Below are 14116 nucleotides of genomic sequence, written 5' to 3'. Positions count from 1 at the left end.
TTTCCATGAAATAGAGCACAGACATTTACTGCAGTGGACAATGGCATTATCATAAGAGGGTGTAGTTCTGCACACTCAGAGCAAAGTAATTCACAAAGTGTGTGTGAGTGGGTGGGTGTGGGTGTTGGTGGAGGGATGTAAATTATAATAAGAAGTGGAGCAAAACAAGAAGTGAAACTCAACAGGTGAGGAAAGATGCATCTCGAGCTGTGGAGAGGAAGAATAAGGTGCAGCAGCCTCCCTCCTGTGAAAGTCCAGCTAATCACTGCTGCTGGGTGCATGAGGGCAAGAGGAATGTCTCAGCCTAGCACTAAAACTCAGGGGATGAAGACCTCTAGTGGCGAGTATGGGAAGTGTGGCTTGTAGCCTCGACAGTAACAAGAAAACAAACTGACTCGCAAATTATAAGCCCTTTGTAATGATTTCATTATTATTACAATCAATACATTATATTGAGGTTTGGAATGAAAACCAGAAGACTATTAATCTCATCAGGAGCAGAGCTGCAGCTATCTGATCTAGAGACATCAGTACTGTCACTCAGGAGGAGTTACTTTTAGCAATAACAACACAGAAACAAACACATCAAATACTGTTATATTAGCTGAAAAAGTTGACATTCATTTAAACAGATGTTGGTTTCTACAGTTCATGCAGCAACTGACTGAAAGTTACACACACACAAATGGGGCAAATATGTAGGACATAATGTGCCTCCTACTGGTAACAGATGACGTCTTTATTATGGAATCAGATCAGTATTCAGATATTGGAATCTGCCAGAGGAGACTGCTGAAGTTCACACCCCTCTCCAGAGTGTTGAGTCCTTCTGGTTGTGATATGCTGCAGATACGATGAGGTGTTGGTTGGTTTGACCCTAACTATTGCACAAGGCTGCCACCTTCTGTAGACTGTGGAAGTGTATTGGTGAATCTACGCTGTTCCCTCCCCTTGCCCCTAAATAAAACAGTGTGTATTATGAATACACTGCAGACCATGTTTCAACAGAGCAGTGGAAATGTGTTCATGAATTTGTGAATAAAGTAGAAGACTGTAGAACGTTCTCTGTGGTAGATTCTAGAAACTTCATGAGAAAAGGGATACAAGTTTGCAACACTTTCTGTGTGGATCCACTGAACCTCACTGTGGGATCCTATTGTGCTTCCACACGCAGGCATACATGTGGTCTAGCACATAGCTCTGTATTCTGAAGATGACTTATTGTTCTCATTAACACCAAACACAAGGTGAGCAGCTTAATCTTAACACTGAGTGTATTTCATGACAGCAGAGAAATCTCCAGTGCTGTGAAATCTCCTGTCAGTCTGCTTTTCTGCACCTCGAACGCCAGAGTAAAGTTCATAAAGCTCACAGTGGAAGCCCACACTAATCAGTTCAGTTTTGTCAGCATGTGTCTCCATAAGACTGAGACCAAACCTGGTCCCTCATCCTGTTTGGACTCCAGCAGCTGCTATTAAAGTCTCTAGAGATGTGTATGCAAAGCAGCCCCCCAGCCTTCCTGTTTAAATACAGCCTGCTGTCTGTGGGACGAGACACACTGGGGAGGGGTAGTGGATTTACTGCTTGCATCTTGTCATTTGTCTGATTGTCATTCACGCGCTCATCCAACATGATCATTCAGCATATTGTCTTGCTTGTGCTATTACCACGTAAGTACTGAAATAGCACAAACTGGGTGTTCAGCCAGCTTCAGCGCAGTGCCTCCCAGCTCTGAAACAGTTCCTGCTTGATGAGGTTTATTGAAGGCGTGTGTCGTTGTCTTTACAGCTGTGCGCAGCATTTCCTTGACCTCGTCGGAGTCCCAAGTGAAGAAGCCCGGGGAGTCGGTGCAGATGTCCTGTAAGATAGATGGGTACTCCATAACTAGCTATGGTACACACTGGACTCGACAGGCTCCTGGGAAAGGACTGGAGTGGATTGGGGTTATCTGGTCACTTAAGAGCCGGTTCACCATCACCAGAGACACTTCCAGCAGCACAGTGTATTTACAGGGGAGCAGCCTGAGGCCTGAAGACACAGCTGTGTATTACTGTGCTCGACACTCACAGTGCAGTAAAGCAATGACAGACCTGTACAAAAACCCACAGAGCAGTAAACCAGAGAGCTGACAGACAGAGACATACACTCAAGGGATACTTACCTCTTAGTGATAATTTTAATAATACAAATCATCATCATCATCATAACAACGTGTTTCATAGAACATCGAAACTGTTCTTCTGAATGTGAATGAGAACACAAACACGCATGTGAGTCTGGGAAAAGTGCATGTTGTTTTATTCCCAATATGGGAAATTAAAATCATCATCCTGAGGGGCAGCTGGGAGGAGTCTCAGCTGGCAATTGCATGTGTAACACAGTCTTCAGGAGCTCCATTGTCTTTCCCCAGACAGAAGCATGCGTGTCTGGTCCCTCTGGTTGTGTGCATGGCCTGTTTCTGTACAGGGCTGCCACTGCTCTGCTTCACTGGGTGCGTCGTGCACAGTAGTAAACAGCCATGTCCTCAGTCTTCAGGCTGCTTATTTGCAGGAACACTGTGTTGGCGGCAGTGTCTCTGGTGAGGGTGACCCGACTCTTAAATGAGTCTAATATGTCCGTGCTGCCACCACCCCAGATAACCCCCATCCACTGCATGGGCTTCCCGGGAGTGTGGCGTATCCAGTCTGTGCTCCAGTCTGTTACAGTGTACCCTGATATCTTGCAGGACACCATCACCGTTTCTCCAGGCTTCTTGGCTTGAGGCTCTGAAGAGGTCAATGTATTACAGCGGGCATCTGTGAAGACAGTGAAGTTACAACGTCCACTTAGTTATAGGCAGCACAATGTTTAGCAGTGCTTACATTTTCTTAACAAGCTGTATATCTGAATGCAGTAAACCATCCACAACCACCCAACCCGCCCACCCCCCATTTCACTGTTCACTTTCCACAATGTTAATTTATTTATTCATGTATTTATTCATACTTACATGGCAGTAAGGCCAGCAGCATCAATGTTATGGTGATCATTGCCAATTTGATTTCAATGAGTAACTGCACAGCAAACGGATGCCAACTCGTCCCCAGTGCGTCTCAGCCCACAGACAGCAGGCTGTATTTAAACCGGAAGGCCGGGGGGCTGCTTTGCATGGAAGATCTTCAGGGGCTCAAATAGGAAGGCACCAGACTGGTGGAGTCAATTTATAAAGAGTCTGGGCTTAAATTAAGCAATGCTCCATTAGGCACCATACTCTTTCTTCTCTGTCTCTCTTTTTCACTGAATGGGATTATAAAAATTACCCTCCAATAGATTCACCTTCTCTTTCTTCTTCTTCTTCTTCTTCTTCTTCTTCTTCTTCTGCTTCTTCATCATCATCATCATCATCATTATCATCATCATAATTTCAAAAGAATGCCTTCTGACTGCACAATCAATTGTCTTTCAAAGCTAATCACTTGTTATTTGTGCTCATGTCAGCAGTATATCATTGGAAAATAATTAAAACTGTTATAATAGTGATTCCAATAACAGTCAGTGGGGCTGAAGTTGGAACTCTAAAGATCTCTTTTCAGATGGTCAATTTATATATTTTGAAAGACTGGACTAGCTCTCTCTGTCATAGGCTTGGGGAAGCCATCTCCATCCATTTGTAGAGGTGTATTTATTCAGTGGTCAAGATCCTGAACAATTAAGTAAACAGTTGGTTCAATTAAAAAGCACAAAACCCTGTAGCACTACAGGAGCAGACCTGGGAACCTGGTCTTAGTCATGTAGGAACACATACTTGCTCTTTATATGGTTCTTACCAGATATAAATTATTCTTTACATCAACATAACTGAACAGAAGGCATGAAGCAGAACCAGCTGTGACACTGTGGTCTGGGGTTTTTGTCAGGGCTCAGGCATCACTTCTCTCAGTGTGGGTATCGAGCACAGTAATACACAGCGCTGTCTTCAGGCCTTGGGTTGTCCATTTGCAGATATGTCATACTGTTGGAATTGTCTCTGGTGAATGTGATTTTCCCCTTTACAGAATCTGCATAGCCTGTGCTAAGTGCACTGTTAATGTATCCCAGCCACTCAAACCCTTTTGCAGGTGTCTGTCGGATCCAGTTCATGCTATAAGCAGTGAAGGTAAATCCTGAGGCTTTGCAGGACACTTTAAATGATTCTCCAGGCTTCTTTACCATTGCCTCAGGCTGGGCCAACTGCACATCAGAATGTACACCTGTAACAAATACACAAATAAACAAATATCCACAAACAAATGCCCCCCACACCAAAATTAAATAAACAATAATATAAAAATGTATGTCTAAAATGCCATTCTACTAACTTACATTTTAACAAGAAAAGTGAGAGAAACAGCACTGGACTCCACATTGTGAGCTGTTCAGCAGGAGGCGCCAATAATGATTCTCAATTGGCAAATGGACAGTGATGACTCTCTGATCAACACAAGGAGATAAGCACAGTGTGGGCCAATAGTTTGCATACACTTCCTAAGGAGGCAGGCTATTCAAATACATAGCCTTTATTATATCGGATCCAAGTTATTTTATCAAACAGAAATAAATAAACATAAACAGAGGAGACGTAATCTTTTTACTCTGGGAACTGAATCCCGTTCAGTAAATGTGGGCCTCTATTGGAGCCATTTCAAAGCCTGTGTCAATCAAGTGTCCATATTTATTGAGGTCAAGTTGAGGATCGTGATCAGTGCCATGTGAAGGATTGTTTTAGGTTACTGTCTGTCTATGCTGGTCTTACATGAATGGTGCATTTAATGAAAGCTTTAAAGAGAATACTTCAGTTTGAGATACACAAATGGCAGTTCGTGAAAGTATTATTATTAAGCTGTTACAAGTGTTTCCACATTAGGCTAACATAATATCTCAAGATATTAACCACACAGTTGTTAGCAGTTAGCATTACAGTTATGTATTTACTTTTTGTAGTAACAAGTAATGTAACGGGAATGGTATAGTTCTGAAGGAGTAATAATATTACAGTTATTGATTTTTTTTGTTTCTTGTTACTGCATTACATATTGTAACTGTAACCCACATAAACCATATGGTTACTAAGGAAGTGCTTAATCTATTGAGATGATGGAAGTAGTTTGTAATTTCTCTCTATTGTGAACGCTTCCAGTAAGAATATCTACTCAGAAATAAGAAATTATACAAGAATTAATTATAATTTTGGATTAATCCTGTTTAATTAAGGGATAATTGGATACTGTACTTTATTATTGTTTTGAAGAAGCCCTGATTTGTCATTTATTTGAGAGCTCCATTAGTTAGTTAGTTAGTTAATATGAGTAAATGTATTTTAGTACAAAATTCTAAGACAATAATGTTGTATTATTTCTAAAACCAATCGGAGTTGTGTTGTGTGTATTTGATTAATGTAATGCTATTTATGTATTTTAAAATGAAGCATTGAAATGTTTTTTTGTGTTATTGGAATATACTACTTGAATATGAAAACGTTTTTTCATGGTAACGAAACCTTTCACTGATCGCAAAATTAGTGGACAATCCTGTAATTAATCATCAAAAGGATGATGCTTTAGGTTTCAGTTGAAAAATCAAACTGTAATGTTTTGTTTGATGAAGTTAAACCGCATTGCCTGGTCAAATAGGCTAATCGCGAATGCGTGCACTGTTTATTTTATTTCTGTGGAAATAATTAATGGAGTTTGTTAATAACACAGACATTGTGTTTATTAAATCAGAATATTTGAATCAGGTCTCATTGCGAAGAGTTTAAACTTATGTTTCCACTGCTATCGCAGATTGTTTTTTTGGTGCTTTTATTCAACATTGGACTTGAGCAAAGATGGCAAGCCTGTCCCAGCGCACTCTCACATGGTTTTGGTTTATTTGATGTTTAAACTACCCCGGTACATATTTTTCAATTTTTTTCCAAAGAACTGAACGATACTGTATTACACACACATCTGTGTTCAGAATACTTATTTTATTTGCTACTTTGAAGAACCTTTAATATAATCAAAGAGCTCTTCTTTATTGATATGTACTTTATTTGTTTTATTTGTTGTGGGAATACAAGTCCAACTACACATCTCCTTTCTAAAATAAGGGATTTACCTAACCTAAATCCCTTATTTTAGAAAGGAGATGTGTAGTTGGACATGTTCTGGGTATTGATGCTAATGTTTAAAGAGATAAGTGGAAATACAACTTTCCTGTGGCTCTTTATTAAAACAACAAAAGATAACAGTATGTTTTTGTCATCATTATTCAACTGCTTGTGTTGGTGTAACTTTGTAAATGTTTAGTGAGGTTACGCAACGTTTGGGGTGTAATGCAAAGTAATCTAAAAGTAACAAATTACTTTCCCCGGGGAGTAATAAGTAAAGTATTTAGTTAGTTTTTATAAGAGTATTTTTTGAGTAACGACCCCACTGGTTGTTAGTTTGTTAATTTTTAGGAAATCAGACACCAGATACCCTAGCTTTGTACTGCAGACAGTGAGGTACAATAATGTACCAGCAGCAGCAGCAACAGCAGCACAATACAAGAGTTTTGAAACTAACTAACTTTGAAACTAACACTTTTCCAAAAAGTAAGCCCATATTTAATGGTGAAACAACAGATTGTATTTATTTCTTATTTTCTGCAATACACACTGGTATTGGGGACTGAACACACATTCACACAATGACACTCACTTCTGTTTCCTTTCCCTTTTTATTCTTTACCCCATTAACCCTTCACTAGGTGCGGTGGCACACTGCAATATATTTAAAAGACAACCATCTGTCCTTCAGTGTCAGCTCCCTGGTGTTGAGCGTGGGTAGTTTTTGTACAGCCTCAGCATGACTTCTCTTCACTGTGGTTTTCGCACAGTAATACACAGCTGTGTCCTCAGTCCTCAGGCTGCTCCCCTGTAAATACAGTGTGTTGCTGGAAGTGTCTCTGGAGATGGTGAACCGGCTCTTGAGTGACTGTGAGTAATCAATGCTGCCACCACCCCAGATGATCCCAATCCACTCCAGTCCTTTCCCAGGAGCCTGGCGAATCCAGTTTGTGCCATAATCCGTCAAGGAGTATCCAGAGATGGCGCACGAAATTTTCACTGACTCCCCAGGCTTACTGACTTGGGCTCCTGATGAAGTCAAGGTAATGCCGTGCAAATCTGTCCAGGAAGGCAAAACAGAACAGTGAGTTACAAAGGAGAATGAGTATTCGCAATTACTCAGATGTTTCTGATAACAAGCAAACAAACAAACACATAAATAAATAAGAATAAGAATTGTTACATGGTAGAAAGCCCAGCCAGAGAATGTGTAAAAGAAACATGTTGTTCTCTCTCTTTTCAAGTCAGTTGAGAATAAACAGACACCAAGGGTAAAGACAGTGTCCCTGTCTAGTGAATGTCCCAGCAGAGCCATCACTGCATTTATACAGAATGGGGGGAGGGGGTGTTTTGCATGCAGTCTTTAAGAGCCTCAATTAGGAGTGACTCTGATCAGGTTGAGAGACAACCAATCTGACTGTGCACTCACTGGTAACTGTTATCAGGAATTGATTGTGTAAAATATATACAGTATATGCAGGGATGGGCAAAGATACATCAAAATGTATTTTAAAATAAGATACACTTAAAATTAAGGTATTTGGTATCAAAACAAATTACAAAATACAGCAGCCATACCATGTATCAAAATAAACTACTGTATTTTTGTATTTTAAAAATACTAAAAATACTTTTACATGGGAGCATGAAATCACTTTGCAAACCTTCCTTCTATCGGCCTATTTGATCGATCCCTTCACCAGTAAACTGACTCAGTTGATTAAGTAGACAATGTTTGATAGCGACAGCTTACCTCTGACATAAATCTGACATATGCAACCAGTTAACAGATCAAATATTCACATATCCCTGTGATCACCCACATGAAGGTTAGTTTTAAAGTAACCAACAGTTTAATGTTTAACTAACAGTTTGCTAATGACTCATAATTGTATCCTAATTTAGTTACTTGGTGTTTGGTAATGAAGGGCCTACTGTTCATCAACACTGACTCAATGACAAACAAGTCATTCATAAGAAGACAACTGATGGCACCTTTATTCATGGCATCTAGTTTGATTGTTAATCATAAATATAATAAATTATGTGTCAGGCAGTCATTCATGCAATGGTATGCAAAATCATGATCCTACTAAACAGCTACTTCAATTAGGGTACAATAATTTACTGTAGCATTCAATTATTTATTTATTAATCATTGGACACCTATTTGGAGGTTGAAAACAAACATTTTAGAACTTTGTCAACAATTATTAAATGATCAATATGTTTTGATTTTAAATGTAGCCAGAAATGTAATCAGAAAGTAGCAATAGAGCTTGTCAAGGAGTGGTGGATGGGTTGACAACCTGCTCTTTAATGGCGTTGCAGCACAACATTGTTAATGACAATAAGGCACAAATGTGTGCATTTAACAAGTTACACCATATCGTGGTATTATAATGTAATATTGTACAACAATGAAAAGCTTTGATTTATTTAGGGTTACAGTCCCCATTCAACTTTCTGCTGGTTTAACTGAATTGGGTGTAGATTTATATGGGCTCAGTTTGAGTTTTTGGCACTGGCTAGGGCTGGGGTTCAGGCTGGTATTTGGGTCTAAAATGAGTCCCGTACCCTGTTGTTGTAATACAGTGGGTTATAGTGAAAAGTCTCTCCTCTCTAAGGATTGAACATGACTTGGAACTTAAGCTGATTCATTCCCATATCAGCATTAACTGAAAATGTGGATGTTTAAGAAACAAATCACAATAAAAAAGGGAACATTGAAAATGATGAATATTGCCCAACCAGTTAAAATCAGTTTAGTTTTAATATGCCATATAGATGAAGATAGGAAAGGTCCAAATCCTGCATTATGATTGGCCAGAGCGAAATAGAGTGACATCACTGCCTTACTGTAACATGGCGCATTGTGACACATGCGGTATCCATGACAACAACTTTAGAATGCTTCACATGTATTCTAATGGTCAACCAGTCAATACAGAGAGAGCCACACCTTCTCATTGTTAACCAGACCATACAGAGAACCTAAAGAGAGCGCCAAGATGTGTAGAGTTTCTGTAGCACAGAAAGTTAAAGACTTTTTTGGCCAATTCCAAAAAAAACAGGCCCAGATGGCTACAGAAGTACCCATGGAGATCGATGAAATGGAGGAAGAACTCATGGAGATTGATTTTAAACTTCCTGTAGATGGAAATGTTGACTGTGGCTCCCCTGGCTATTCCACTCAAGTACAAGTCCAGGAGAAGATGGAGCCACAGAATGCGCCCATACTGACACTGTTAACTGGGCATGGTCCTCTCCTTCAAGTCCAGGTCCATCTGCTGGCCTCCCACCTCCGTCCCCGAGGCTGTGCTGCTGGAGGCTCAGCCGGAGGGCTTCACAGAGGAGGAGGAGATGAAGATCTGGACCTCACTGTGGAGGCAGACAGCAACCTCCTGCTCATGCTCCTCTCCTTCAAGGCCAGGCCCATCTGCTGGTCTCTCTCCTCCGTCCCCGAGGCTGTGCTGCTGGAGGCTCAGCTGGAGCGCTTCACAGAGGAGGAGGAGATGAAGATCTGGACCTCACTGTGCAGGCAGACAGCAGCCTCTTGTCTTTTTCCAAGTCCTAGTGTATTCGACCCATGCTTTCTCTTTTGATTACTCCTTTTGGATTTCCATGATTGTCTTGTTAGTTCGATCACCTGACCTGCCGACTGTGACTCCACTACACCTCTTGCCTAGCCCTATTGTACCACACACCGGATACCTGACCCTCAGTCAGTTTTCTGACATATTCCCACTACCTGCACTTCGATCCCCAAGAGTGACAGAGGGGGCGAAGGCTTCCTGGCGATGGCCTCTGCACTGCCTAACACCCTGATGGCCACCATTCGGCGGGCTGCACCTCCCAGATCCGGGCACTAGACGTGTGCATGGGGCCCGTGCTGCGGGGCTTCCTGCAGCAGAAGTGGAGTGCCTGTTTGGGGCAATAAATAGAAAAGCCAAATGGAAAATCAAATCTCTAATAAAAGAGTATATATATTTTGTGGTTCTTATTTTCCATCTTTTTTATTCAATTTTCTTGAACTGGTTTGATTACAAATGCATCCAACTATGTGTCCACAAACTGATTTTTAAAGGGGAAATTCAAAAGGTTTGTATTTTGTATATATATATTTTTACAGTTCATTACACACCTTGCATTTTATTTGTGTGTGGGGGGAGAGGGTGGGGATGGAACTGAACGAGCCTATATTTACAAAAATCTCGGATATACTTTTTATGCCTTCCTAGCACATCCTGTCCTGATTCTTGTAACTTGTTGCGAGGTTCCATTTTGTAGTAAACATCTCAGTTAACGTAGCACTAATTATGTTGTCCTGTGCAGTAGGGTAGGCAGTGCTCCAGGTTTGCTGGCTCCGGCTCCGGAGTGGCTCCAGAGTCTCAGTTCTAGCTCTAGGCCAGCTTAAATCAAATGGTGACATTTGCAAAAGTCAACACTCAGATCCCATCATTTGAAAAAACTCCTCCCCTGAACCCATATGAGTACTTTTACAAGTATGTGCCAGCTGAGATGATGGCATAGATCAGCAGTTCCCAAACTTTCTGGGTGGCACCCCGCCAAAAACATTTGAGTCACAGCTCACTCCCCCCCCATGTCTCACACGGTCATATTTATATTAACATTTATTTTTTTGAAAGCCCTAATGCTTATCAAGGATGAAAACACTTTAATACTTGTTTGCATTTCACTTTTCACAATTTTATTTGTCCATTTACATTGGAATCTCTCTGCATGATCCTATTCTTACTCCATCTAGTGCTGCTCACTCAAATTAATGAGACGGGTGAGCCTGAAGATACATTAATGCCCTCTTTCCATTTCATACGATTTTACCCATTTTATATATATTTTCAACTGTGCGGTCTCATCCCTAATTATATATATATTTCTATGTTAATGCGTTTCCAAAATATTGTAGCATGACTCGATGACATTTTGGAGCTGCAAGTTATTCTTATGTATTTATTTTACCGTAATTATCACCTCACACGCTGTGTATTTTGGTCTGAAACTACCAATTAGTGGCTTTAACAGATGCTGCTCTCTGACGATCCACTATTCTCATTGGACTGAATCTCATTGACTGGATATGGAAGAGTCCAATAACCGAGAACTGATTTACACTCTTATTATTCGGGACAGTACAGTTTGTTTTTAATGTGTGTGGAAGTGTGGAAAAAGTCGTTTTATAGAGATAGGTAGATGCAAAAGAAATAAGATTATCCAGTCATGGGCCCCACATTTTGGGAACCACTTTTTTGTGAACAACCAACGAAAACTTAACATAGGCTGAAAGTAGCAAGCTAACCTTAACTGTGAGGGCTGCTACTCGGGTCAAATAGTTAGCTAGAACCCTACATAAATTGGTAAACGATTTAGCCTAGGCTACTAAAACGAACACCAAAACTTAACATGAACTGTTAAAATTTTTAGCAATTTATGCTAAAAATCGATGGAAAGCTGGCAACCTACACGTTTCTCACCTTGACCTTCTTCTTCGGGTATGGATCTGTTCTGATCTCAACATCTCTGGGCACCAATTAGAGGCAGGATTTTTATGATGTCATCATGTAGACTTCTCAGAAAGTATTTTACAGTATTTTCAAACTACAAAATACAAAACACTAAAGTATTTTGATACAAAATATGAAGCCATTTCCATCAACCCTATCAAATACAAATTACAAAATCCTATTTTGTATTTGAAATACATATTTGAAATACATGTATCATAAATACTGCCCATACCTATATATATATATATATATATATACTTTATTTTGAGTGCATACAATCCCACAAAATATGCATTTTATTTCTTTATATAAGATGGTATGTATTCGTGAAAAAAAAACTGATTCCTGTAAAGCTATAGAAACCTCCAGATATAATTATTATTTTTATTATGATTATTTTCTGTTTTTATTAATTGATCGTATTTTAATTGGCTCCCTCATTGCAGGTTATGGTGCATCAAGGCTAAGTTAATAAAGTTAATAAAGATGTACTCAGTGAAATTCTTCAATTCTTCAGTTATGTGGCTGTTTTAGCTTCTGCAGCTCATTGTGTTCAGCACTATTATGTGTTTTGTTTTAAGGAAGGAGTCAAGTGGAGACACCATGGATTTGTACTGAAGAAAGTGAGTGCTATTGAAATTAAATAGTTTTGTTCAGTTACCAGTGAGGCACGTATCTATATAAATAAAGGGGACATCAGTAAATGACACAAGTAGCAATTACATTGAGGTAACAGTTTTGCTTAGGGTTGCTTACACTATCCCTGTCAGGCCCACAGTGGGATCCAATCAAACCAAGCAGTTAATTGATCACTCTGAAATGTATTTCTTATGATTTATTTCACTTATTAATTAAATGTGTCACTAATTCGTTTAATCACAGTTGTCTTTTTACTTCCATAGATTGTTTATTTTCCCTGTGGTTTATTGGGTTATTTATTGGTTAATTGATTGATTGCTTTTATTGCCAAGCCCACGCCGCCGGATTGCATTCTCACCTGGACTTACCTGCACATTGTCTTGTTGATTGTCTGCACCTGCACCCCTACCTCTTTGTTAGTATTTAAACACAGAGACATGGATGGATGGATGGATGATCCTGATTGACTTTCTTCAAATTAGAAGTCACAGGGCTGAAGGGAAGTAGATGGCAGAGGTGGTGAAAGGTAGGGAGAATGGCAAAAAGCTTCTTGAAAAAGGATTACAAAGGAAGCCCTTAGAGACTGGATGTACAAAGGAGAAGGAGACTTAATTGCTGGAGACAACTGAAGCCCATGGAGCATATTTTCCATCCCTTCTTGATGAAGGGAATAGTTAAAAAGACAAGCATACTACAAAGTAGGTATTAAACCTTCTTTGAGACTTTTTGGACATTTATCCTCTCTTGCAGTTTACCTAGATGGACAAGGGTCCCTGTGCTGGGGTGTAGAAACTGTAATCGGCTTCCTCTCCATAGTCCCTGTGGTGTGGATTTGTGCCTGTGAATGAAAATGAGGAATATTGTTCACAATCACACTTGGGCCTATGCAATCTGAGACTTGATATTAATACTTGTTTCTTGCCTGCAGTCTGGTTGGGGTCCCAGTTGGCCAGGGTCCTGGCCCAATCATAAGAGACTCCTTTATATCCTCTAAGGAAAAGGGGGATTCATGCTGTGCTATTGCACTTTCCTGTGAATGGATTAAGAGATTGTAAAATTACTGGTTGCTGTCATTTGTGTTTTAGATAAGTAAATCCCAATTTACTTATTCTTAGTTCTGTCTCTTATTTTGGGTAGGGTTTTTATTTGTTTTAGTGCCCTGTTTTATTAAAGATAAGGTTTTATATAATTTGGTATCCTAATTCCTATTGTACCATGTTATTTGCTATAGTATAGTCTTCATGCCCTGTCCTAGCTGTGTAAAGAAATTGTAATTGTTGGAAACTTGCATTGCTGTGTGGTGGTGTTCTGGGGTCTGGTCAAGCCTGCCAGGGTGAGAATATGTGCCGCATATTGAAGTGTTGTAAATGATCTGATGCATGTTTAGTAGATTAACAATGATGTCATACAGGATCAATGATGTGTGGTGGATAATCTTCATTACAACACAGTGGTAACCATTTCTGACTGTGTAATGGAGTTGAACTATTTAATGACTGCAAATGCTCGTCTTCAAGATTGCCTTTGACTCCGCTATTGACAAGAATTAACACTTCTGAAATGACAACCAGATCTTCACTTCCAAACAGGATTGATAGACCTAATTAGAGCCTGTTTAAATATAGCCATTAAGTGGCCAAGCTAGTTCAACTGGGAGCTTCAGATGCATGTGTTGAGGATAGTTCACACTCATTTTGTAAACTAAAACATGCCATTTCCTGCCATGCAATGTGCTGTTATGCTTTTGTACAGCTCAAGCATAGAACCATCAAACTGTGACTAACTGCAGCACAGTAATACACAGCACCGTCTTCAGGCATGAGACTTGTGAGTTTTAAAT

At 39.8% G+C, this 14116-nt stretch overlaps 1 gene segment (V, D, J or C); it reads right to left on the bottom strand.

Annotated features, from left to right (window-relative positions):
- Window positions 1–2484: 2484 nt before the first annotated feature.
- LOC136767289 (Ig heavy chain V region 914-like) lies at window positions 2485–3387 on the bottom strand. The segment is given in 2 exon segments: window positions 2485–2795; window positions 3300–3387. Coding segments are annotated over 2 exon segments (399 nt in total).
- Window positions 3388–14116: the final 10729 nt, after the last annotated feature.

Source organism: Amia ocellicauda, chromosome 14 (assembly GCF_036373705.1).
Source record: "Amia ocellicauda isolate fAmiCal2 chromosome 14, fAmiCal2.hap1, whole genome shotgun sequence".
In the NCBI taxonomy this organism is placed as follows: Eukaryota; Metazoa; Chordata; class Actinopteri; order Amiiformes; family Amiidae; genus Amia; species Amia ocellicauda.
Note: the sequence above shows the minus strand (reverse complement) of the source record. Positions and strands in the feature narration are given on the sequence as shown.